The 26557-nt window shown below is 32.0% G+C and overlaps 1 protein-coding gene across 1 annotated transcript; it reads left to right on the top strand.

The window, feature by feature from the left end:
- The first annotated feature begins 917 nt into the window (after window positions 1-917).
- LOC129227336 (lysine-specific demethylase 8-like) lies at window positions 918-26539 on the top strand. The gene is made up of 9 exons (XM_054861879.1): window positions 918-1087; window positions 4887-5056; window positions 5166-5300; window positions 6912-7087; window positions 14296-14436; window positions 16014-16056; window positions 23812-23958; window positions 25450-25542; window positions 25717-26539. Exons 1-9 carry the CDS (start codon window positions 919-921, stop codon window positions 25876-25878), a joined length of 1236 nt encoding a protein of 411 aa, XP_054717854.1. The 5' UTR covers window position 918; the 3' UTR covers window positions 25879-26539.
- Window positions 26540-26557: the final 18 nt, after the last annotated feature.

Raw genomic sequence — 26557 nt, 5'->3', positions numbered from 1 at the left:
AATTTAATAGCTCCTTATGACAGTTTGATGTCACTAATTTCAACGATAAATATAACAGGTAAGTATTTATAACTTTAGAAAAAGAAATATTTAAATCCTTTTTCCTATGTTTACATCTTTGGCCGGCAACTTACAGAAACGAAAATCATCCTCCGTTAGCATATTGTCAGCAATAAATTGCTTATCTAACGCATTTAAAGTCATCATGTTAATGGCTTTTTCAAAAATTATTCAAGGGAAATTCCATTTATATTAGCTTGAGGGAAGTTTGAGAGTTCCTTTCCAACTCTCGGAGCATAAACAAACACAGAATTAAATGGTCTGCCACGATAGCCTGGGGGCAATATTGCCAACTACATTTGTGAAAAAACAAAACAAAACAAAACCAAAAACTGGGCCGTGGTAGCCTGATCGATAAGGCATTGGACTCGGGGCCGGAGGGTCTCGGGTTCGATCCTCTCTGGTCGAAGACCCACCGTCGTCATTAAAGGGGACTGGGCGACGTTAAATATGCTCGTGGTCTCAATGTCCTCCAAGTGAAACGATACCTCTGGGGGTGCTAGCACCAGGTAGCTATTAGCTCTTGGACTAGTTCTAAATTCTCATTAACTGTTCGATCCGGTGATGGTGCTGCCATCTATCGGTACATAAAATAATGGAGGCAAGGCACTTAGTATGCAGTCCTCGACATAAATACAGTTGTAGTCAGTTGTGACTATGAATAGGAATAGGAAACCAAAAACTTTTCTTTAGAGCTTATTAAATAAAAAATTTATGCTACGTGTTTTAAAGATATTTTTTCGCCTAAATTATAAAATGTAAAAGAAGTTTTGCCGCCATCAAAGTACTTATTTTAGCTTTTAACCATTTCATAATTATCTACTACCACTTCTACTGTGGCCATAAAATGTAAACAGTATGACTGCCGCGAAGTTTCGTTTTGATCTTTTTGATCCAGATATTCGTCCTGCATTAATTAATTGTCGTTATATTAATTTGCCTTTTGATCTTCCAGTGATTTGTAAAGAAATCAATGTACTTCTGACGGATTGTGCTCTAACATTTTTTGAAGACAACTCTAATTCTGGTAAAACATATTCATTGCACAATTTCTTACGCCGCAGTTTGTGTCCTTATTTTTTAAATTGTTATTATTTTAAGGGGGGGGGGGAGGGGAGTGGAATCTCTGACATTACTTTTGAGGAAACGAAAATCATTTTAGTTTATTATTGTATCATACAGTAAAGCATCGTTTTACGTTAAAGACACAATAAACTGTTGATAAACTTAATGCTTATTTTATTTCTCAAAACACCAGTGAAAAAACATTTCATGAACTCAATTCATGATGTGGTAATCAATGCTCAAGGAGTATTCAGCACCTCAGATGACTTATTTTTTTTTTTAATTAACTAAAAGCCTGTATATAATAGAGATGGGCAATGACGTTCTTTTCAATGATCCGTTCATTAGAGGATCGTTCATTTAATTTGTTCATTTGAACTACTTAATTCATTTTAAAAGGTTGCAAGTGATCTTTCTGCACGACAAACTCACGAACATTCAAAATGTTTCATTTGATCAGTAATATTCTTTGAAGGAAAAATTGCTAAAGTTATCCAAAAGTAAGAAAATATGTCTATGAAAAATTAATCAAAAAATTTTACTTGGGGTTATATGTAGAATGTAAGCACAATTAAACTGCTTCTTCATCAGTGGGTGGGAGCAACAAACACTAAAAGAAGCCTCACAGGTATCGGAACGCATCGGAAGTCAGCAAGTAAATGAGGCAAAAGCATTTCTTGATATATTATAAAGCCAATGTTGGAGTAAACACAGAACTAATGTTCTTTAAAGCGAATCAGAGTAGGATTTGAAAAAAGACAATATGAATTAATTTGAAAAGAATTAACGTAGTTACAGCCAATTTACTGTAAACTGCTTTCAAATAAATTGAAAAAAAAAGTAAACATCTGCTTTTTAAATAAAAACTGGCGTAAGTTGTCGAAACTCCTTTTTTGATTCCAAAACAAGCATTTTTCAACCATGGCATCTACCCAAAAGAAAAAATGTGCGTTCCTTGAAATATTTTTCCCAGCTACAGCACTGTATAATATACGGTATATAGTATTATTAATAGAATATGTAAAAAAACCTCACCTAAATATTAAGGAGCTTGAAACTTATTCCACAGTACCGATCAGAACAGGAAAAAATGCAACACCCTTTTAAATGGAGGGCGGGGGGAGTTAGACAGTAATAATTCTTATTAATTATCTTTGGATATTAAATGTTAAATTTAAGCTACTTGAAAGTCGCCAACCAACTTGAAAATAATGCCAAATCAATACAGATAGTAGTTGATAGATAGGCTTGCCAGACGTCCAGGATTGATAGGGGCACAATGCCGGTTTTTAGACAAAATCCCGGTGTCCCGACCAGTTTACTTCATGTCCCGGTAAAAGATAAAATTGATTACAGGTGACCAAAAAAGTGTTAAAATGATTAACTGTGGAAGGAATATTTAAAAAATAATAACTTTGTCATTTCTGTACCCTAGAGCCAGACTGGTTCAAGCCCAAAGATTGCCATTTTCTTTTTATTACACTGAATTGTATGTAGAATACCAGTCCACGTCGATTAATTCACGTAATTGCAAAAAAAAAAAAAAAAAACCTTTGTAATTATTTACCAATTTTAAAAGGGCGCAAGTCCTATCCTTTGCATGTGCCAAACAAATATTTTCCCTATCTCCTGAAAAGCAGCAACTATGTTACTTACGTTAGTCTGGCTCTGAAGTACAGATTTATCACATTAACTTGTAAAATTAATATTGGATTAGTTTGTGAAGATTTTTACAGCAAGATTAAAGATAAAAACTTTCGAAAAAATCCTAGCTAATGCAAAGAATAAATGTTGTTCAAATTTTTATTACACAAAACATTACTAATGGATACGTTGTAAAATTGCAAATGAATTACAATTATTAGAAATGAATGCATTGTACTGACTGAGAAAACGGAAATTTTAGATTGATTGAGAGTTAAAAATTTTGTAGATGAATGTAATTCAAAAAAACAAACACGACTTTATCACAAGTGCATCAATACAATGTTTAAAACTGCTCACCGTTCAAAAGAACGGTCGTTTCTTTTTTACGTGAATGAATGGATCCGTTCATTTTAAAGATTCGTTCTTTTTGACCCGTTCGTTCATGAACGACACATTCCTAGTATATAACCACATAAGAGAGCTTGATTGATATTGGATAATTTAAAATTGTTATTCAGGATATACATTAAAGTTATGATTTATTTCACTTTTCTAGCTATTTTGTTTGCAAAATTAATTCTATTTTCAGTATAGAGCTATTTTAGAATAATTTTTGCTATTTGCATCAAAACTTTGAATGAACCTTTAAAATGTTGTATTTGAATAAAATTGCATTTTTGTTAAACTTGTAGAAATGAAAGTAATGTTTTGATTATGCATCCTTTCACTCCTGTCCCTTGAATGATGCATAAACAATGATTTACTGTAGTATTAAAAACAACAGTTATGTGACAATCGGCTCCCTCTCCCAGTAAAGTGGAAAAAATTCTTTCTTCTTCCCTTTTTCAATACCCCTAAATTTAGTTTTTCTTAGTTTTGAGTAAAAATGCCCTTTGACTGCTCAAAAAAAAAAAAAAAAAACGACATTTAATCGGTAAAAAATGACTTATTATAAATAATCTGCAAAGTGGCTGATTATCAGTAACTCCCAATTAATCGGTGCATCCCAAGTTTCAAGTGGGCTCCCAAAACCACAGGAACACCATTGAGAGTTCATTAAGTCCTGAGTCAAACAACAAAAATTTTTTTTTTCAGGATGTAGGATTCAGGTTGATAATATTTTCACTAATGCACATTATACTTTCTAGGTAGGGCTTTGCAAAGTTATGCTCTTTATAGCGATTTGCACCTGTAAAAGTTATGGCAGCTGTGAAGTATTCTTAGATTCGTCTTGTATTTGATTCTAGTTATATTTTAAACTGGAGTAAACTTTTTAATTTTATAAAATCTATCAGTAAAAGTGATGACTTACTACAGGTTCTTAACCAGCTTATCTGATCCTGTTGACTTTATCAAATTCTAATGAAGATCAAGTGCCTTCTTAAAATGTTTCATCTAATTGTAAGTATCAACTGCATCCAAGAAAATATTTCAAATTCTTACAATCCAGCATTTTAATTTTACCTAATTTCAAGATTAGCCCAAGATTTATATAAAAAGATTAAATCAATGACATCTGGTATCCTGTGCCCAGATCCCCCCCCCCCCCTTCAGCCCTTCCTGTTTCAGAAAATTAAAGAAATAATCCTTCTTTTGACTCCTTTGCTCAAGACTAAATATTATAAACCTAAATATTAAACGGTATGAAATTGTGGTCAAAAGTAAAAAATGAAATAAAATAATGCATGTATAATATTTATAATTAATATCTATATTTATATTGTTAATGCAATGTAGCTACAGAACAGAGAAATAAATGAATTATCGGGGAGTTTTAACCAAAACATTAACCAAAATGAAATTTTTTTTTTACAATTTTGAATGTGTCCCTATGTGAGGTGATGTTAGTATTAATTTGATCATCATATCCTGATTAAAATGCATTAATAAAATAATTTTACTTAAAATATAATTAATTTTTTGGTTTTTTATTCTGATCCTAACCACACAAGAGGCAAAAGCCCCATACAGTTTGCCTCATGCATATTTCACCCAAGTTGAGAGATCAGAATTTAATATTTAGAAACTTCTGGTTATGTTAATAAATTTCAGATTTAAATACAATATATAATATATTTTCAGTATTGATTTTGAAGAGGTCTGTTGTTTTTTAGAGAGTTTGACAAAATGTGCCCATAATGCAAAGATTATTCTAGACATATGTTGGGAAAAGATCAACACAGGCCATTGGAAAGATGTAGATAAGAACTGGCGCTATGCTTACTCACTGGGGTCTTTGTTCAAAGTTCTGTCCCTTATGTTGGACAAAAAGGTTAATAAATCAGTAAGTGTAAATTCATTTTAAAACTTATTTACCAAACATGATTTATGTTTCTGTCAACATATATTTTTAGTAATATTTTGCATATTTACGCATTTATGCTCTTTTGCAGGATGTGATAAAAGCTTGTGACATGGGATTATTGATGGGTGCTCCTGTTATGCAGAATATTTTGAGCTGCATTGCATCAAAATTGTCTGCCATTGCCTCAAGCAGATCCAATTTAGACAAATCATGTACTAGTGAGGTACATTAGCATATTTTTTAAGCAGATATTTGATGTTTAATTGCTTTAGTAAAAAAAGAAAAAAGGTTTTGAGTCTATATGATGTAATTGTCCCATACACAATGACTGTGCCGTATCTAGGCGGGAACAAGCTTTTGCTTTGGGAAGCAATTTCTGGGGGGAAGCAAACTCACCCTATTTTTATGATTATTTTTTTTTTTTTTTTTGTTCAAACTTGAAATGAAAGATTGAAAGAAGATTAGTAAATGCGGCATTTGCAAGATTTGCCCTTGCTCGGAAAAATCCAAGATCTTGGCACTGTACAATGAAAAGTCCCTGTTTGGTACAAATTAATTGTATATCTGCATATTCTGAACAGATGATGCATAAAACATAGTATGTAGGGTATTAAAAAAACACCGAATCTTAAAATAATATTTTTGTTCCAACTTAATACATTTTGTGTTTTGAATAATTTTAATTCCTCTCCTCTCCATCACTTTTCTAATTTATCTTTAGATACTTTTTTAAAAACGTCTTCAGATGCATTAATTAGTTTTACACTTGTCATGATGCAAATATCCCTAACTTCCTTAAATTTGCACAGTACAAAAGACAATTTTAGAATTTTTCAAATTTCAAGTTATTTATTTACATTATAATGGTATAGTGCAAAATTAGTTTCAGAAAAATCTCTACTTGTACCATATGAAAAAGTTGTTTCAAATAATTTATTTTAATATAGCTTTGAAAAGCATCCATTTTTCCAATTTTCAGCTAAAGGATTCTATTTATTGCTTCTCTTTATCTATCTTGTTATTGATGTTTTTTTTTAGTGACACATGTTTGGTTTTTAAATATCATCATATGAATCATTAAATGGTAAGAATGTACATTGTTCATTTGCACCAAATGTAAAACTCTCTAAGTACAGTAAACATGAGGTATATTTGCAAAGAAAATCGCATGTATGTTTTTTAGTTAGAAGTAACTCTTTCTTCAGAGCAAGAAAATGGAATTATGCAAGAAAATAGCAATTTTGTATGTGTTTGGTGAGAGTGTATATTTTTTTTTCTTGTATTACATTCCTTTATTTTGCACTGTAAGATAGGTTCATTGAAACACCAGACTATTACTGTATGTAATTTTCATTACATTTTTATTGCCTATAATCATTAGATTATTTTAAGGTGAGTAGTTAATACAAAGTTAAAATTTATATTTTTGTCTTAAAATTTTCTGTGCATTTCAAAACCGTGTAAAAGGTCAAGTTTATGTTATTTATGCAAAGCAATACTGTACATATATTTGAAGGAGATAGGGAAAAAACCCCGTCAGTCAAAAAAAGCTAAATTTTTAGAATTTTGGTTAGACGGGATATTTTTATAGTATTGCCTATTTTCAAACAAATATTTCATCTGATTTTCAGGGTTTTGCACTAAAGATGATAGACTATTTGAAAAGAATACTTCAGAAATTTTAACATTGTTTAATGATTATTATTTTTTGTATTTTTTTCCTGGCCCTTTTTTAAGAACCTGTATCAAAATTTGTTTGTATTAAATATGATAAAATAAAACTTAGAATAATATTATTGTTTGAATGACCTTTGATTTCGTGACATTTTCTTAGGTGAAACGTCAAAAGATTGAACACATAACAGAAAATGTGGAATTGAAGTTCAAAGTCAGTGAGCGAAAGAATGTTTCATGTGATGAATTTTATAGCAACTATATTGATAAAAACCTCCCTGTTGTGTTATTAGATGCCATTGCAGATTGGCCAGCAATGTCATCTTCCCCATGGAGGTAAAATACTTTATTTTATTTTCCATAAATCTTTGTTTTTAATGTATGTATTTTATGAAATTGTAAAATCATGAATGGAATGGTTTCCTTCAGTCGAAAGTACTACTTTTAGTCATTGAAATGGATAGAATGAGCATAAAAAATAACATGGCCCAGAAAATACTTTCATTTTCCCAGTAGTTTTTTAAAATTAATTTTTTAAAATTTCCTATTTTTCAAACAAGGCGTGGTCTTTATGACGTCACAAATGATGCGTTTTGGCGCATATGTCTTTCGCATTTCCACGTTATGATAATCAAGCAGCGAATTAAAATTGCACTCTACACTTGCTATCAACCATATCGTTGCCAATACACATGAGTAAAGATGCGAATTAAATATTTAGCTCTGTGATATTGGCAACACAGAATGGCATTTCATCATTTGTGATGTCATCGCCAAGAAATGTAAACAATGAAAGCTCACCGATTTAAGTAATTTTTTAAAAATATTAAACTTAAACAAATTATTTAAAAAATGATCAGATCCTATGTTTTTAAGCATACTCTTTCAGAAAAAATACTTTTGAAATTTTGGAAAAACGACTCCATTGCCCATTGTGCACTTACTCATTTCAAATTATTTACAGTAGAAGAGCAGTATAATGAACGCCTTGGGACCAAAAGTTTTGTGTTGTATAGTTTTTGGTATTATATAGATCTTTTCATAAATTTAATATAATATTTGGAATATACAAAGCATTAGCACATGAAAATAAGTTTTTACTACAATGAGTATTAAAGCTCTAATGATACAATTTAATTTTCATACAAATATGTGTGTGTATCATATTCACAGGGTTCGTACGGGTCATGGAAATCCTGGAAAGTCATAAAAAAAAAGCGAATTTCAATCCTGGAAAAGTCATGGAAAATTAAATTTTCATTGAAAGTCATGGAAATTTATTTCAAGTCATGGAAAAATGTCCTGGACAAAGAGAAAGTAACAGTAACTAAAGGAACATTAGAAATCTTGAGTGATTTAACAGTATAGCACATAAAAGCTATTAAAAGTGGAAAATTGAACGATCCCAAAGTCAAATCTGAATTTTGAAATCTCATTGCATCCACTTCTGTCGCAGTCGCTTGCCTTTTTTTGCGATGTGATTTAACTGCTTGGACATCACTTATTTTGAATTTACTGTTATTTTTGACACTTCTTATGTTTCATATTCTGTAGTAGCGAAATTTCACGTTCTTAGTTTTGCCACGCCCACTCAAAAAAAAAAAAAAAAAAAAAGCAATTCAATTGCATCCGAGTTCTATTCCATCACTTGTAACAACTTTATAATGAAACTTATCAGAGGTTATCTTAATTTGTTGAAGGTTTCAGAAAATAAAGATCTTTCGTCAGGCGATAGAATACAGAAAAAGAGAAATTTTAATACTTTAAAACAGTAGTGCCCAACATATGGCCCACAAAACTAATCCATGCGACCCACTGCTTACTGCGTTCAATGTCAGGAATCAAACATGCTCTGAAATTTCTGAACCTATTAATTTATATGCATTTGAAAAAGTGCAAATAAGTAAACAAAACAAGTATACTTTTGAATCAGAAGATTGATTTATTACTAAATGATTTTTTTCAAAAAAGATCTGATTTAGAAACATAAAAAACTAAACTATGTGGCTTTACTTTAAAGAATCAACATACTGTCAAGTAACGTGGATGATTAAATGCTCTGTTGACACTAAAAGGCAACTTTTGAAGCTAATTTATTGAAATTTAGTGATGACTCATTCAACCTTTGTCCCATTCAATATCATTCTGCCTGTTTATAAATAAAATATCAGACATTTAAACATCATCACATTTATTTCATTGCATTTTTATTTTACTTAAATTTATATGATGAAGACAAATAAGAATAGTTTAGTTTTTTAAGTGTACACTTATTATTTTTACCATTACAAGTAAGTGCTTCAATGAGGCTGTGGCATTCATGTAGACGTTTTAATAATACTCATTTCAAAAAATTATCAAGTTTGAGATTCAATAGTGCTGTTGTCTTTGAGTAACAAGGTCATGAAAATTTTCATTGAAGTCTTGGAAAAGTCATGGAATTTTTCCATCCAAATAGAGTATGAACCCTGTATTCAACGGTAAGTGCATTCTTGTGCACCTCTGTTAGTTTTTGATTTTCCCAAAAATGGCTGCATACTCAAGGACAATCGGAAATAAACGCAATTTGTCATTTTTAAAAGCTTTTTACTAAGGTGGAAAGATAATTTTTTTTATTTTATTTTTATTTTAACTTGCCTGAGAATGCTGTTGTTGTGTTTGCTATGCAGAATATACCTAGTGCTTTTTAGCTACACAACTTATTGTTTACTTGTGTTTTTTTTTAAAGAAATGCATTTCATAGATCGGCAGTGAAAATTTATTCTACTGTATCAAGTATGTAAAAGAGAAAAAGCTTTTCTTATGTTGACATTTGTATGTATTGACTGGCATGCATATCAATTATTACATTTATATTCTGAAAATTAACTTTACTTTTCCTCTATGCATGTTGAAAATAGCTTTTAGTTTAATTTCAAATTTCTTTAGAAATTGTTTAAATTCTTTAAATATTTATGCCCAAGGACAGTCTTTAAGCATAGAATGATCTTATTACAGGATTTCTCTAGACTTTAGTAATCAAGATATAATGAACTCTAAGTTATTGTGAACATTTCCTTCAATCCCCTATACTATGGTTTAAGGTTTAACCTTTTAGCAATTTTGCTCAAACAGTGGGCTGTACAAGTTTTTTTTTTTTTCTTCTTTTCTGATTTGAGCTGTGAATAAGAGCTAGCCTGAACTGATAAATACAATACGTATAACATTTTTGAAATCAGATTTGAAGTGATGTGATGTTTTTTATATTGGTATTTTTTAGGGCTCGACCGATGGCATTTTTTGGCCCATGGGCCGATGCCGATTGTTTGCCGATTGTTCAAAGATGGCCGATGGCCGATTGTTTTCCTCCAAATGGCCGATTGCCGATGGCCGATGGCCGATGCTGTTGGCCGATGGCAAAAAAAAAAAAAAAAAAACTAACAGAAATAAATTGATAAAATTGATAAAATTAATAAAACAGGGATTTAAAGGATCATTGATTCATTTCACTTTACTTCCTTTCTACGGATAAAGAATTGTAATACACCCCCCCCCAAAAAAAAAATCAGATTTCGACCTAATTTTTATTTTACGATCATCCAATTTAAACTTCACAAGTTTTTTCTGCGCATATGTACATGCATATGTACCTAAGAACATATAGATGACCGAAATATCCATTTTGAAAGCCTCCTTAGTTAAAATTATCGCAAATTCTCTTGTGATGTTTTCATGCGCGTAAACTTACGTCACTCAAAAACGTTATGAAATAGTAAGTTGAAAACTCATACGTAGGTAGTATAATCTAAAAGTTCGAGGACAAGTTGTATAAAAATTTACCGTGAATCTATCTACAAAATAGTCACCTTGAACGACTATGCAATTCTGCCACCGTTCGTATAGCTTTTAGAAGGACTCCTGGAAGACATTTATCGCAACCTCCTGTAAGGGCTCTTTCGCTGCTGCTTTGACTTCATCGTGGGGAAGAAGGCGACTTTCATGTTGAGGATGCACGGTTCGATTGGTCAATACTCTGATATGACAAACCAATAACATCACGTTTCGTCGGACTTAGCTCCGTGTGACTTTTACCTGTTTCCAGCAAAAAAAACATTTGCATGGATGCCGCTTTCTTCCGTCAGGAGAAGATAAAGCTGCATCACAGAAGGTAGTGAAAAATGGCTTCCAGGAGTTTTTCCAAAAGTTATATGAACACTGGCAGAAGTACATAGTCCCTCAAGATGACCTTTTGTAGGTGGATGTGCTTCGGTAATGTGCACTATTCTGGGTAAGGTTTTATACAGCTTATCCCTCGAACTTTTGGATCGTACTACGTACAATCTGTATAGGGTGTAGTTATGCTTCTCCTTTTTTGACTGCTGTATGATGGAAGACGAAGAACAACAGAAAAAAAAATGGAGGAAAAACAAAGAGACTGTTTAATAACCAATTGATTTTTTTTTAATTGAACATATAACTAAGATTTCAGTAATATTTTAATAATGTTTGGATTTAGGTAAACTAAACATAATTAAAAAGCATTAAATTATGTTGTTTAATCATTCAAAAAAAAAAACTATGAAACCGTCAACAAATTACGCTATTAAAGTGGAAAGATTGCACGCAGACATTTTTTAGTCATCAAGTTAAACAAAAAAGGTAACAGATAAATTACAATATTAAATCATAATGGGAATACTTTTATACTTATTTAAAATTTATGAATAGAAAAGTTGGCATTTTTCATAAAATGTATAACAGTGGCGTAAATTTTGCGGAAAAAAGAAATAGCCACGAAATGAGTGAGATTCTTAAAACGCAGCTACAAGAAACAAACTCAATATTTACCCCAAGTTAATAACTGAATACATATACATACATACTACTTGATTTGATGTTTGCACACGTAATATTGAACAATTTGATTGATTAATCTTTTATGGAGCACTACAAACACGTTCAAATTAAATTTTTCAATTTAACAATAATTTTCTGAAATTTAAAAAATTGCATAGTAGAAAATCCTTGAAACTTTTCTGTAGCATATTATTAAACATATGATGAAAACGAAAATAACTTATTCATTGATTTTATATAAATACATAAAAATAGTTACAACAGAAAAAAAAATCGATCGATATTAATGATGCAAAAAAGGTGACGCATTACAAAATGTAGGTGAAACAAGTATAAAAAATACGCAAAATGACATTTCTTGACCAAAATAAATAATCGCTAAATATTTAAGAAATGCTTGAAACGACGAGGGCGGATTAGGGGGTCACCCTCTAATTTTGGAGTAACTCACAATGTTAAACTTCGGCCCCAACTTCGGCTTAATTTTTTTAGTACAGAAGCGCTATCTCCAATGCCTCGGAAGAGTTTCTGAATCTACTTCAGCACTTCCGAAGAAAAATTCAAAATCTCTTTGTTTTCCGAATTATGTCACAATTCAAAACGTCTTTAATAAATTTCTAATTAATGCTCTAAACTCTTCCTAAACAATAAATAAAAATTGAAAAAAAAATATATAATTTTATGAATGGTGTTAGTTTTAAACAACTCAGAAGTACAACTTTAGTTTAATTTCAGAAATTGAGGGAGTGGGAGGAGGAGCACGCAAGTGTTCTCGGAAATACAAAAAATAGTCGCAAAAAATAGAGTTCAAAATAATAATAAACATTGAGCAGAAAAACCCTTTTAAAACTTGCATCCGAGTTTGTTTTGAAGGTTGCAGTGGCGGATTTAAAATGTAGCAAATGTTGCAATTGCGCGAGGGCCCCATAACCATAGGGGCACCGCAGGAGTTACAACAATGCTTTTGATAAATGTTTTACAACTTCTGTGATAGAGAAATACGGCCCCAAAATATATTTCGACTGGCCCCAATCTTGTAACTCCGCCGAAGCGATACAGAAAAGACTGCATTACTGTGATTCATGTTACAAACATCGAAAAATTAAAAATTACCGTCGGTTCAACGGGAATCGATCAAAATGAAACAAAACCGGTTTCGCCATCTCAAATTTGTTTACACGGTCTCCAATTCGGTAATACAGGGTGTACCAAAAAGAATCATCCGGAAAAAGAATCCCCAACTGGAGACAGATTCGAATGATTACATTTACCAACAGGATGGGGCACCGCCACACTGGCATCTGGCAGTCCGCGAATTTTTAAATGAAACGATTCGTGATCGGTGGATCGGCCGCACTGGACAAAATAACAAATCCTTACATTTCTGGCCTCCAAGAGGTCACCGGACCTTACTGTATGTGATTTTTTCTTGTGGGGATTTATCAAGGACTCTGTATATGTGCCTCCTCTACCAACAACAATGGATGATCTAAGGAAGCGCATCACAACAGCAGTAAAATCCGTAAATCAGGACATGCTCGCTGCAGTGTGGGACGAGTTTCAATACCGTTTAGACATATGCCGTATATCTAAAGGTGGACATATGGAACACCTTTGAAAATGGAAGGACATATGGAAACTTTTTCAGTTTCCCTTTCATCCAAAAAAATTTGTAATTGCATATGTTTATTACTGTTCGAAATATAGACATGCCAAATCAGATGATTCTTTTTGATACACCCTGTATATCACCAAATGATCGTCAGTCTCAGACGCTATATTAGTTTTGCATTGAAATAAGTAATTAATAGCCACAAAAAATCAGTTAATAGGCTTTTTAGAACATCCGATCGAAAACAAAAAGGGAAGGTCACAACTGGAACATGCGCACTTCCCACAGGCAAAAATTTAGCCTTCTACAGCTTACCATTTTTTAGTTATGACTTATGAGAGATACATATTACGTACATCCAACCGCAAGAAACAACGCAATAATTAACGTGTTTGGTACCTGAATGCAGTATTAAAAACTCTTTCAGAGGTGACTAAAATATAAATTCATACTGAAATTTAAGTAAACAATTTTGTTTGAAAACAACAACTCCCTTTACTTTGTATTAAAAAGTAAAACAAAGGTCTTTTTTTTTTCAAAAACATTGGCCAATTCCATCGGCTTTTCGATGTTTTTAAGGCCGATGGGCCGATGTTTCCTGCAAGTTAGCATCGGCCGCCGATGCCGATGCCGATGGCTAAATTGTTGAACCATCGGCGCCGATGCATCGGCCAGGCCGATGCATCGGTCAAGTCCTAGTATTTTTATTGTTAACATGATACAGAAATGAAAGCAAATTTACAATCACACATATTCACATTTTCTCTATATATTTTATACTGAATAAAAGTTAACAAAAATAAGCACTTTTTTAACTATAAATTATTTGACACTTCCCTTATTCATGATTTTGACTTTCATGTTAATAAACTTATTAGCATTTTTTAAAAATCATTTCCTGCAAGCTGACAAAAAAATAATAAACTCACTATAAAAAAATATCTATTGTTATATTTGAAACACATAAAGTGTGTTTGTTTAATTTTAGTTGGAAAACAGTATTGCATAATCTCTTAGTTTAACAAATTTGAACTGAATTAGCAAAAATATGTTTTTTTTTTTTATTTTAGTTTTACAGTTGCACTTTTTTTTCCAGTGTTGAATCAATTTTGGAAAAAACAAAATATCGTACAGTTCCAATTGAAATTGGCTCTAAATATACGGATGATAGTTGGACCCAAAAACTCATGACTATGGAACAATTTGTAAACACAGTATATAAAATCAAACTCTGTACGTATTTTCTTCTTATTATATTTATTTTTACTAACTTTTTGTCAATCTGTGAAATTATAAATGAAAAGAAGAATTTTTTACTCCTGTACATTCCTAGGGGCCAGTGTGTGGTTGATTCACTCCATGGTGTTGAGTTTTTTTCCTAATTGTATTCATTACGTCTCTAGTCTTAATAATCATAGCATTTACTATTTCTTTGTTAATACTAAATTAAATCTTTTTCTTTCTTAAATGCTAATGAGAAAATTACCTGTGTGAGTCTTCTGAAACTGTATTTTAAACTCTTATTTCATTTCAATGCAAGATTAAAATACAACATATTAATGAGCAATTCAGCATTTTTGTGGCGAAAATTGCAAGAAAATTGTTAAATGCATGTGTTTTTGGAATTGGAATAAATTGGATGCCCTTAGGGATAAATGCAGTAAATCAGGAATTTCTGGATGTAGTACAATTATAATAGTTAAGGTGTTTTATGCACATCTAAGAACAAAACAGTATCTCTAACTATTATTCAACATATCAAGCACAAACTTGTCTCATGGACAAGACAGTCAAAGTAGGAAACCATTTTTCTTTAGCACTGCCTATTGTCCCCTAAGCTATTGCATCATCTAGTTCAGTGAGACACGTGATAATATGATGACACAATATGAGGAAAATAATTTTAATGTCTCTTACTGTGCATAAATTTTGAAAAATTAATTTTAAAATAAATAATTATTAAATTTCCCCTTCATCTCCCCCCTCCAACAGGTTTTCATACATCATTCAATGAAATAAGAATAAAAACAATTTAGCAAAAACTTCCTCTCTGATGGAAAACTCCAATTTTTCTTATGTTTTTATTTTGAAGTTTGTATAAATATTATACTCGTTAAAATATTTATTAAATGTACAATTAAAAAAATACTAGCCGCTACAGCGGCTAGATTAGTCACCTTTGACGGCTTGTGCAATCCGTCTATGGCAGATTGGGTGTACACCACCTTTGGCAATTTCATTAATTTTCAACCCAACGCATCTCTGGAACCACTCAATTACAATTCCTGCTTTACTATTAACTCAAATAAGTTAATGAGCATGTTCGAATAAGTTAATGAACATTAATTAATCTTCAGCGTGGCACACCTCTAGAACCATTCCAATGCCAGTCCGCCGCAACTCTCAACCTTAGATATGAGAAACATGGTTCCCATATCTATGCTCTCAACCAGAAGCTTGAACCGTTCAAAGAACGAAACACGTCCGCTTAATGCATAAAAAGAGAGAGAAATTATAAGCAGAGGAAAAAGTGGCCATAATTTTGCTGAGCCCAAATGTGACCTAGGGGAAAACAGGAGAAACAGGCAGGCTGCCCAAAAGTACTTCCGCTTTGATGGGGAAAAGATAAAATGATAAGCTATCTAGTAGTGATTCTGAACGAACAACCAGGAGCAGAATAGTTAGGTTTTAAATTAACTACAATACAATTTTGTAAAATTTAGTATTGTTACAATCTAAATACAATTTAAGAATTATGCTAATAAGGTATTGAAAACTAAGATTCTTAAATTAATTCTTATATGTTTATTATAGAAAGAAATTGGATATCTTGCTCCAGCATAATATATTTGACCAGGTAGGTAAGTTCATATTTTTATAATATACTTTTAATATTAATGCATTACTTTTTTAGACTTCTGATTTTTGTTAAAAATTTAACAACATTTTAAAAGCAGCAAATAATTCAGTTTTTAAAAATAATTTATGCTGTATTTTCCCCATAAACTGATTACTTTAAAAATTTTTTGACTGTAGACTGTTTTACGATGAAAGAAATGATTCACCAGATTGATTTTATTTTGAAAACTGTTATTTGTTTTGATGTATAAAAAAAGAAAGCATTATTGGACAAGCCTAACCTGGCAGTGTCATAATGCTGTGATTAGAATCTGCGTAGCTTTCACAATGCTGTCAGGTTAGGTTTGCCCCAACTATAATCAGCCTGTACATTAATGACATTTTTGAAAACTTTTATTTTTTTTGTCATCAGTTTAATATAACTAGTGAAGGGAGTAGCTGTAAGTAATATAGCTGGAAAAAAAAATGCAGTTACAGACCTTGAAATACCCCTGCTCTTTTGAAATATGCCATGCCTGAAGCCATCAGGCATCGCAAGCGTTCCTATATTCCTATATTTTCCTATATTTCTGAAAAAAGTTCCTATAATTCCTATATTTTCAGTTTCCGATTCCTTTTTTTTTTTTTTTTTTTTTACTTTTCCCCTCGACTTTTGGCTACCGCCCTTTTCCGCGATCCACGTGCAGCCCGCCATTTTATCTTTCCTACATGTGCAGAGGGCTCCCAAATGGTTCGCTTTTCCCGCCAAAGTCCGTGTTTTATGGTAAAGTCCGCTTTAGACTTTTGACATTAATGGTCTGATTAGTTCGCTTTTATATTGTTTTTACTTAAATATCAGATTTTAAAAGTTTTTCATTTCGTTAAAAGTTACTGTTCTCCCAAGCACACCGCCGCCGCAGCGCGTGTTAAACAAAGTTCGTACGCCCATGAAAAACCTTGAAAAGTTCTTGGGGGGAAAAAAAAGGTCACACCACACACACATTTTTTAGTGTTTGAAAAACCTTGAAAAAAGTATAAAAAGTTTCTTTATTGCTTGAATTTATTTATTGTTTGGATTGTGCTTGTAATTTTTTTAAAAATATTTCATTAGTGCAATTTTCTGAACATATATATTCGATATGATTTATCGCGAAAAATTGCTTTCGTGTTTGAGGTTTCAATCCTTTTGCATCTTGTTAATATTTTGATTCTTTTTACAATCCAAAGTGATTTTGACATGTGCTTACCTTAGCTTAGCTTATTTTTCGTTTAATTTCAATAATTAATGAAGGAATTATTTTGGAAACCATGGCAACATTGAACTTAATACGGCTCGGACGCGGAAAAATGCTTCTCGCTTTTGAAATTTCAATCCTTTTGCATCTTGTAAATATGTTGATGTTTTCCACAATTAGAAGTTATTTTAGTATATGCTACTTTAGTTTAGCTTATTTTTCGTTTGATTTTAATAACTAACGAAGGAAATATTTTGGAAACCATAACAATAACATTGAGCTTATTCGGACTTCGCTGAAAATTGCATCTCGCGTTTGAAATTTCGATCCTTTTGCATCTTGTGAACATTTTGATGTTTTTGGCAATTTGAAGTTATTTTGACGTATGTTTCTATAGATTGGCTTATTTTTCGTTTTATTTCAATAGTTAACCAATGAAATACTTTGGAAACCATAACAATAACATTGAGCTTATTCGGACTTCGCTGAAAATTGCATCTCGCGTTTGAAATTTCAATCCTTTTGCATCTTGTGAACATTTTGATGTTTTGACAATTGGAAGTTATTTTGACATATGTTTTTATAGATTAGCTTATTTTTCGTTTAATTTCAATAATTAATGAAGGAATTATTTTGGAAGCCATGGCAACATTGAACTTAATCGGATTTCGCGGAAAAATGCTTCTCGCGTTGGAAATTTCAATCCTTTTGCATCTTGTAAAATATTTTGATGTTTTCCACAATTGGAAGTTATTTTGACATATGCTACCTTAGTTTAGCTTATTTTTCGTTCAATTTCAATAATTAACGAAGGAAATATTTTGAAAATAATAACAACATTGAGCTTATTCGGACTTCGCGGAAAATAATTTCAATCCTTTTGCATCTTGTAAACATTTAGATGTTTTTGACAATTGGAAGTTATTTTGACATATACTACTTTAGATTAGCTTATTTTTCATTTAATTTCAATAATTAACGTAGGAATTATTTTGGAAACCATGGTAACATTGAACTTACTCGGACTTCGCGGAAAATTGCTTTTAATGTTTGAAATTTCAATCTTTTTGAATCATGTAAATAATTAAAATATTTTGCCCAATCGAATGTTATTTTCCCATATTCCAACTTAGATTAGCATGTTTTAGGTTTAATTTAGTAGAAAATAAATAAATTTATTTTATAGGAAGCATGCCAACATTGAACTTGGTTCGTGAAAATTTGCTTCTCTGAGCTTTCAATCGTTTTGCATCTTATAAATATTTTTATATTTATGGCAATTAGAAGTTATTTTGACATGCTACGTCAGATTAACTCGATTAAATTTTTACTTAAATAACTAAAAAATTAATATTTTTTGTGTTGTTTAATTCAAGCTTATTTAGTTTTCCAAACATAATTTTGATTATCATTAGCTTATTTTTCGGTTATTACTGTTTTTTTGTGTGGGAGGGGGAGGGGTATAAAACTTAAACAATTGAGCACATAACATTTTAAAGTAGCGTCTGTATATGAAACAAAGTTGAATTATGTAATTATATGAAGTTGAATTTGTACATCATTTCATTGTCATGATGCCTGCTGCTGTTGTTGTCGTGTGCGAAGTAGGCTGGCAATTTGAGGTGCACTTGCTTCACTTTTCCAACTGTAGAGTAATTTGGTGTGAAGTCCGACTTCTACAGTACACACATGCCATAAGGACCCGTTTATAGGGGACAAGGACAGGAGAGAGAAAGTACGTCCATGCCCGAGCCGGGATTCGAACCCGGACCTTCCTATCGCAGTCAGACTTCTCTGACCACTAGACAAGGCAGGCGGCATGATGCCTGCTAAAGGGGGGGAATTTGTTCCCCCCCCCCATAAAAGTTCAAAGCACTCATGGCCCTGCAATCATGGATTTTTTTTTTTTTTAATGTAAGCTTTATGATTCTTGAAAATATACTTTGAATATGAAAATTGCAAAACTATGCCTCATGTGATCTGCTTCTCTTTGTGATTGAGAATTTCAGACATTTTTAGGGAAACTTTCAATACAGTAGATCTGTTTGGTGTGTGATGGATTCATATCGGTGGAGAAGGGATATAAATGCTATTAAAGAAGCATTACAATACAGAAAAACACAAAAATAATTTTAAACTATAGAAAGATGAAGCACAGCTTCATCTATCCTTCAGTGAGACTACCAGCATCCCTGATTCAATTCAAAATGTATCATTAACGCCCCATTTAGTTCTATGGAGGCTGCCTTAAGTGCTGCCCTAAGTGCCTCCCCCCCCCCTCCCATCCAAATGTTTGTGTAAATAATATTATTCAATGGATAAAAAGATCAGTTGTGCAGAAGGTGATAAAGGAATTGTATCATTAAAAATCAGTATTATGGTTAATTAACAAATTATTTTCAGGGATTTAGCAGCAGGCAGCTAATTTGCCTTTTGATGCTTCCTTGTGTTTAAATGAATGGTCCTCTCAAGATCCTCTTTTTAATCCTAACTGGTCCTCTTTAGTCCTCTTTTTGATTGAAATTGGTCCTCTTTTACCCTTTTCTAAAACTAAAATGTGTTGGGAGCCCTGCATTAGTTTCTAGAAAAGTGAAATTTTATCTGCACAATTGCATTCGATCCTCATTGATTTGGAGGCTTTGGTATGAACTTAAAGAAACGGTTTTGATTACTAAAATGCAGTTTCCTAACGACTTCTCATTTATTTATTTTGAAGTAATTTAAAAACCTATTTTAACTTAAATTTTCCAAAATGCATGTTTTTGTAAACAAGTGCAAGGTTCTATTTATTAATTTTTTTTATGAAAGTAGTAAAAACTAACCCCCCCCCCCCTCACTTTTTGTACTTTAAAACTTTGGGACAGTGGTGGCCACCAAGTTTTTTAGGTCTGGATTATTTTGCTTTAATGACCAAATATTTCTAAATCAAATATATATTTTACTGGGTGTCCTTCAAAGTCATGGGAAATCGTGGATTTCAACTATGATCGAATTTGGTACTGAAAAGTCAAGATTTTCAGGGGGGGGGGGGGGAAATGGTCAAAAAATATCATATCAGAGATTTTTCTCAAAAAAAAAAAAAAAAACACAGTATACATTTAAATTTTTAATTTCCATACCCTTTAAATTTTTACCTGAACTACTTTTTTCTAGAAAAGAAAAGGAAATTCACAATAATTTCTTTTTCACAAAAATAAAGAAAATTCACAAAAAATATTTTGCTTTTTCGCATAACGGGGACTTAAAAAATGAAACCTGGATTGAACCCCCTGATATTACTGTGACATGTGACTTTGATTTCAGCATAGCACAAGTTTTCAACAACTTATAAAAACTTTAAGTTTGGCTTTTACTGCATTGTCAAGTGATAACATAAATTAGAACAGAACTTCAAGAATTTCATTCTACTGTACAGCTTGCCCATCGCAGTATCGGATCATGCAAAATCTTACATTAAAAATTAGATTAGTGACACAACTATTTTAAGAAAGATTGTGTGTTCATCTACAAAAAGTTTGGTCTATTTTTTTTATTTTTTAAAGAAGTATGCCTTAATATGTTTAGCCACAAATTACAGTTTTTACGCTCTTTTACTGTTTGTAAAATTGATTTTGTGTGTATTTTTAGACTTATTTATGCGTATGTATTGCACTTATGTCAGGTAGTGTAATTACATGTTTTTAATCGAATAGTAGTATTGCATTTTGAAAAAAAAATGTCATACCTGGCGAGCTTTGTTATCGAAATTCCTGTATATCCTTTTTTTTTTCAAAATATTCCTATATTATTTCGAAAAATTCCTATATTGTTTGCAGAAAATTCCTATATTTTCCATCGAATTTCTATATTTTTTTCAGAAAAATTCCTATATTTTCCTATATTTTTGTTGGCAAATGTCACTTCTATCCCTGAGCCATATGTGATAATTTGGAACTCATGACATAGGTGGCTCATATGGGGGGGGGGGCAACTGCCCGCCTCACTTCCGAAACAAAGTGCCTTGCCTCACTTTTCAGAGTTAAAAATTAATGATCGATTGAAAAAAATTAATTTTGTATGGGTATATTGAGTTAGTTCCACAAATGTAAAAATTAAAAGTTCCAATCAAATGGACTTTTTCATCATATTTCATAAGAATGGAACTTTGAAATGAAAAGGAAAGTGTACAGTGGTCATCCATCCCGATTTTTGATGCCATGTTTCACATTTTTTAGAAGTTATTTAAGCAATAATATTAAAAGTCAGTAATATGGCCCAATTTTACAAAAAAAAAAAAAAAAAAGAAAGAAAGAAAACAGCTTCAGGTGTCCAAGAGCCCCCAACTCTCATACTTCTTCTCGACCCCCCTCCCCACTTTTTTGGTGCACTAACCGCCTATGACTCATGAGCAAACAAGAACTAGGTCATATCTGACACACATCACACTTCACTTTGATCTCTGATTTGTTATGCAGAGCCTCAACAGCTGATGACCAGTCTTGCATAATATAGACGAACGCGCGAACGGCGTTCGCCAGAAAATTTTTGGCTCTGCAGAAATTTATTTTTCACTACTAACGTTAATTAAAAAAAAAAATGAAATTTTTTTTTTTAAAAACCCCACATTTTACTTCTGTTTCTTCTAAATCTTATGCAAAACTAATCTAAAAAAAATTTCTTCTTGAAATCGCGATTATAGTACTCTAATTACTTAAAAGACAAAGGAGTCAACAGTTGCAAATCAAGTCGAGACCCGCTCCTACTATGACTGTATAGTTTTTTATTTTACACAGCCTGGATCGCGTAAGGGGAAAATTCAAGTACATAAAAAAAACAACTTTACAGACTACGGAACGATCACTCCCGCTGTAAATTGAGTTCAAATGCGTTGGCGTAGAAAGAGGGGGGGGGGGGAGCACTAATTTCAAACTTTTTTAAACAGATAACATGCAGAAAATACAGTATTTTTGCAGAAATACTTAATTTCAAACAAATAAGTAGTTTTGTTGATTTGTGTACAAAATCAAATATCTTCATGAAATTTTCAAGTAAAAAGCAGGTAGCTCATGTTTTATCAGATCTACATAAACTTTTTCACTGTAAAATGAAAGTAATAATAATGATCATGTGATTGATATTGAGCAAAAAATAATAGTTTAAGCAGTTTTCTTCAGTTAGTGAAAAGTAAGCATAAACTATATGCTTTTTTAAAATAAATAAATAAATAAAATAAAAATAAAGTTCCCTCCCCCCCCCCTTTTTATATTTTTGTATAAAAGCGTGAATAAGGCAAAATAGTTATTTGCAGAAAGTTTTCCAGTTAGGAATTGTGTTCGCAGAAAGCTTTTCATTTTATCTAAGTCTGCTGATGACAAATAACATACATTTAAGTATGATTGCAACCTGTGCTGCAGTTGGAAAAAATATTTGAGGGAATTTACCATAGAGTTTGGGGGGAACTCACCAAAGGAAAAAATGTTTGAAACCAATTTACACTATAGTTGCATTATTTTTTACTATAAAAAACCAAATATTTGAGGGTACGTTGTTCCCCCCACTTTTCCTCCCAATTACAGCACTGATTAGAAAAATGCATTTTGGCATTAAGTTCTAACCAATTTTTAATAGATTCACATGTAAGTAAAGTAACTCATTCTATAAACACATTTAATGGTTCAAGTTTAAGGCTTTACCATTGTTACATAAAGTTGAATAAACAATATTAGTTTAAAATGAAGTAGTAATCAAAAATGAGAACTATAAGCTGTTAATATTCAGAAGTATCACAACGAATTCAACATGGCAAAGCATTTCCCTTGTAAGCATTAGCAATCTCAATCATAGTATACCTGTGGTGTAGCTGCCCGGAAAAAAAAAATCAGAGAGAGTTTCAGTCCTTTTCTATGGTCAAAAAAGAAAAAATTTTTAATTTTGGGAAGGGGATACATTTTTAAATCCCCCCGTCTATGCCCCTGTATCATACCAAGACATGTAAAGGTCAGTATTTGATCACAAGTTGATAGTAATGAAGTTGATTGGGTTATATCACAATTGGTTATTTTCATTTCATTAACTTTTCTAACAATACTGCAATTATCAAGTGTAATTCAGACATCGTTAGCACATCACGTTAGCAACGATTTTTTCTCCCTAAAACCAGTTTTCGGTCAGCGCGTTCGTTTCATGTCTGCAAGCTGTATTGTACGAAACCCCTCACTGTGACGAGAAGCCAGCTTTTTGACGTCCGTACAGTTGAGAGTCGCATTTCATTGGTCTCCGCAAGATGAGCGGGCTCTCGCTATTGGGTGAGAGTACTGTCAGGTGCTTTATGTGGGCTCGCAATACATGGATGCTTCTCCCTTTTCGGAAAACGTACATCTGTCCGTTTAAACGTGGCGAACATAACGTGCAGCGGACTATGTCTGAATTACGTTTCAGTGTTCTCTGACCTTTTCCTTCCAGTGTTGTAAAGTCAATGTCAGGAAGCCTAACTGCAAAGGGTTAAAACATAAGTTATATGCTTGTCTTCTCGAAAAAAATGTTTATTGCTTTCATTTCAGATTCCAGAGTTGCTTAAGGATATTAGAATACCAATGTATATATCAAAAGAAGCAAATGAGAAAAATGTCGACATAAGTATTTATTTTGGGCCTAAGGGTACAGTCTCGCCTCTGCATCATGACCCTAAGCGCAATTTACTAGCTCAGGTATGATCATTTTTCTTGCTCATTAATAGGAAGAAAAATATGCCAAACCTCTTTAAAAAAAAAAAGAGGTAAGGAAAAAGAAATCTGTTTATTTTTTGAAATATATGCTGTAAGTCTTGGATACCTGCCATTGTTCGGAAGTTAAATTATGTCGGTGTGTTTAAATTATTTTACTTAAGATTTTCATTTTTCTTTATTTTACTCATTATTAAGCATTTTTTGACATTATATTTCTTCTGTACTTAACACTATCTAAATTTCACCTCAGATTTGAGGATTCAGTATTGTAAAAAATATAGGTAAAGTCAGTTGTAGTCAATATTTTGAAAGCAATAAATTCATTCATTAATTATGTTACAAAGAATAATTGTGTGCTATTTGTAGCTTTGTTCTATGTTTATGTGCATTCTAAATAATATCAAATGAAATGAAAGGTAAAAAATGTTTGCATGATTTTTAAACTAGTTTACCCTTTTTAAAAGAATAAATTAAAACCAAAAAATATAATAAGAGAGGTTGAAGTTTTATGGTGGTAGGGTGCCCAATGATGAAGCTGACAAGGGGCCCACCTTGGCTCAACGACCCTGCGTTGCTTATTATTACTCCTTATAAGTTGTAACTTTAAAGGTAGTTAAATCAAATTAAAGTGCCATTCGAAACGTTTTTTATTTGTTTTTATACACTAATTAAATATTCTGTACGCAAGAATTCTTCCATTTTAAACGTTTTATCTCAATTTAAAAGTAGCAAATATGTTCCTTCTAAACCAAGAAGGCACTTCGGTGTCGAAGAAACTTTTAAGTCCAGTTTTCAAAGTAGTTCTGTTTAAATTTTTTTAAAAACTGAAACAATTAGTCACAAGTAATGTATCAATTTAAAAGTCCTTTAACGTATGGTGGGAAGGTTTTGGAGAAACAAATGTAGCTCATGTATTTCAGCATCAATTGAGAGGATTTTCTCCGGTTTTGAATTGATCCTTTCCAAACTTACACCGGTATTCTCCACTCCATAATAGCAGACGATTAAACTCAAATCAAGGCCCAAGCTGCAAAGCTGAAAACAACCCATATTCTCCATTCTGGTTTGGCGATAAACCCTGGTTCTTCTGTGAAAATTTGGCATAAAACTTACATCATGATTTTAACTTTACTATCATTTCATTTTCTAACTTCAAAACTGTTTTCTTAAAGTAGAATTTATAATGTAATCACTCCAAGTCCAAAGTAAGTTTGAACTTAAAACCGAAGTTTTATACACATACTATTAAGAAATAAAAATGGGATAACTACTTAAATTTTAATTTCGAATTTATTGCCAGACTTTTGATTCTAACCTTTTTAATTTTGCACTGCCACAATCTAGGAAATGCATTACAGATATAAGCTTGCCTAAAATCCACTTATTGATAGCCTTAGGGTTATGCTATTTTTTCTTGTAATTGTTGTTATTAAAAAAAAGAAAACACCTAAAATCAATCTTATTGCTATGCAGGTGATTGGAGAAAAGTATTTGAGATTGTTTCCTGAGGAAGCAACTGAGCATTTATACCCAAGAATAAATACTTGGTTAAGCAATACTAGTCAGGTAGTTATTGTTTAATGACTTATCTTACTATTATTACTAATTTTGTAAGATAAAAATGGCATTTTCCCTAAACTGTAAAAAGTTATTGTGCTTGTAAAATAGTAACAATAATCTTAAAATTTCCTTAAAAGAGCTATTTTTTAATAAAATCATTCGTTTTGACATTAATTTTAGATTGATGTGGATAATCCAGATCTAGAAACTTTTCCCCTTTATGCAAAAGCTGTATATGAAGAATGCATCCTAAAACCTGGACAGGTATTATACATACCACCTGGTCATTGGCATTATGTTCGCTCTCTAAGTGTGAGTTTGTCGATCAGCTTCTGGTGGTGAAAACAAACTGTGGCAAAACGAAATGTTGATGTGGTGGTGAAGACGAAATGTTGATATGGTTGGTGGTGAAGACAAAATGTTGATATGGATGGTGGTGAAGAGGAAATGTTGATATGTGTGGTGGTAAAGACGAAATGTTGATATGGATGGTGGTGAAGAAATAATGTTGATGTGATGGTGAAAATGAACTGTTGATATGGAGACCAAGACGAAATGTTAATGCATGACAAACATATAGTTCTATTCAGTGAGGAAATTAATGTGTATTAACTTGTAAACTGCAAATAAAAAACTTTTTTCTTTTTGTATTTTGCATAGCATATGCTTGTTTTGTATTCTTTAAATAAATACAAAAGACATTTGAATGTCAAAGTTTTACACTCTCTTTCTAAAATTTATAACACTTGATACAAGGTTGATCCAAAGATCGTCTTTAGTTTTTAGGGCTGCAATTCCGGAAAATTTTCTGGGAGAGCGCACACCAAGATTTCCGAAGAGTGGCCCCCAAACCTCTCCTCCCTCTAATAATACCAAAGATCTTCTAAAACTTGTGTTTTAAAAGCCAACTTCAAAAATGTTTCAAGTGAATGTCTCTCCCGGGTATAAGCCCCAAATCTCTCTTCTCCTACCCTAACTCTAAACTTTACTAAAGATTGTCTAAAACTGCATTTTTGCAACT

Source organism: Uloborus diversus, chromosome 8 (assembly GCF_026930045.1).
Source record: "Uloborus diversus isolate 005 chromosome 8, Udiv.v.3.1, whole genome shotgun sequence".
NCBI classification, from domain to species: Eukaryota; Metazoa; Arthropoda; class Arachnida; order Araneae; family Uloboridae; genus Uloborus; species Uloborus diversus.
This window is presented reverse-complemented; position numbering and strand designations above follow the sequence as displayed.

Coding starts and splice junctions, on each gene's coding strand:
- LOC129227336 (XM_054861879.1), top strand. CDS start 919: ATGACTGCCGCGAAGTTTCGTTTTGATCTTTTTGATCCAGATATTCGT. Junction 5,301..6,911: donor ACAAATCATGTACTAGTGAG/GTACATTAGCAT, acceptor ACATTTTCTTAG/GTGAAACGTCAAAAGATTGA. Junction 14,437..16,013: donor TATAAAATCAAACTCTGTAC/GTATTTTCTTCT, acceptor TGTTTATTATAG/AAAGAAATTGGATATCTTGC.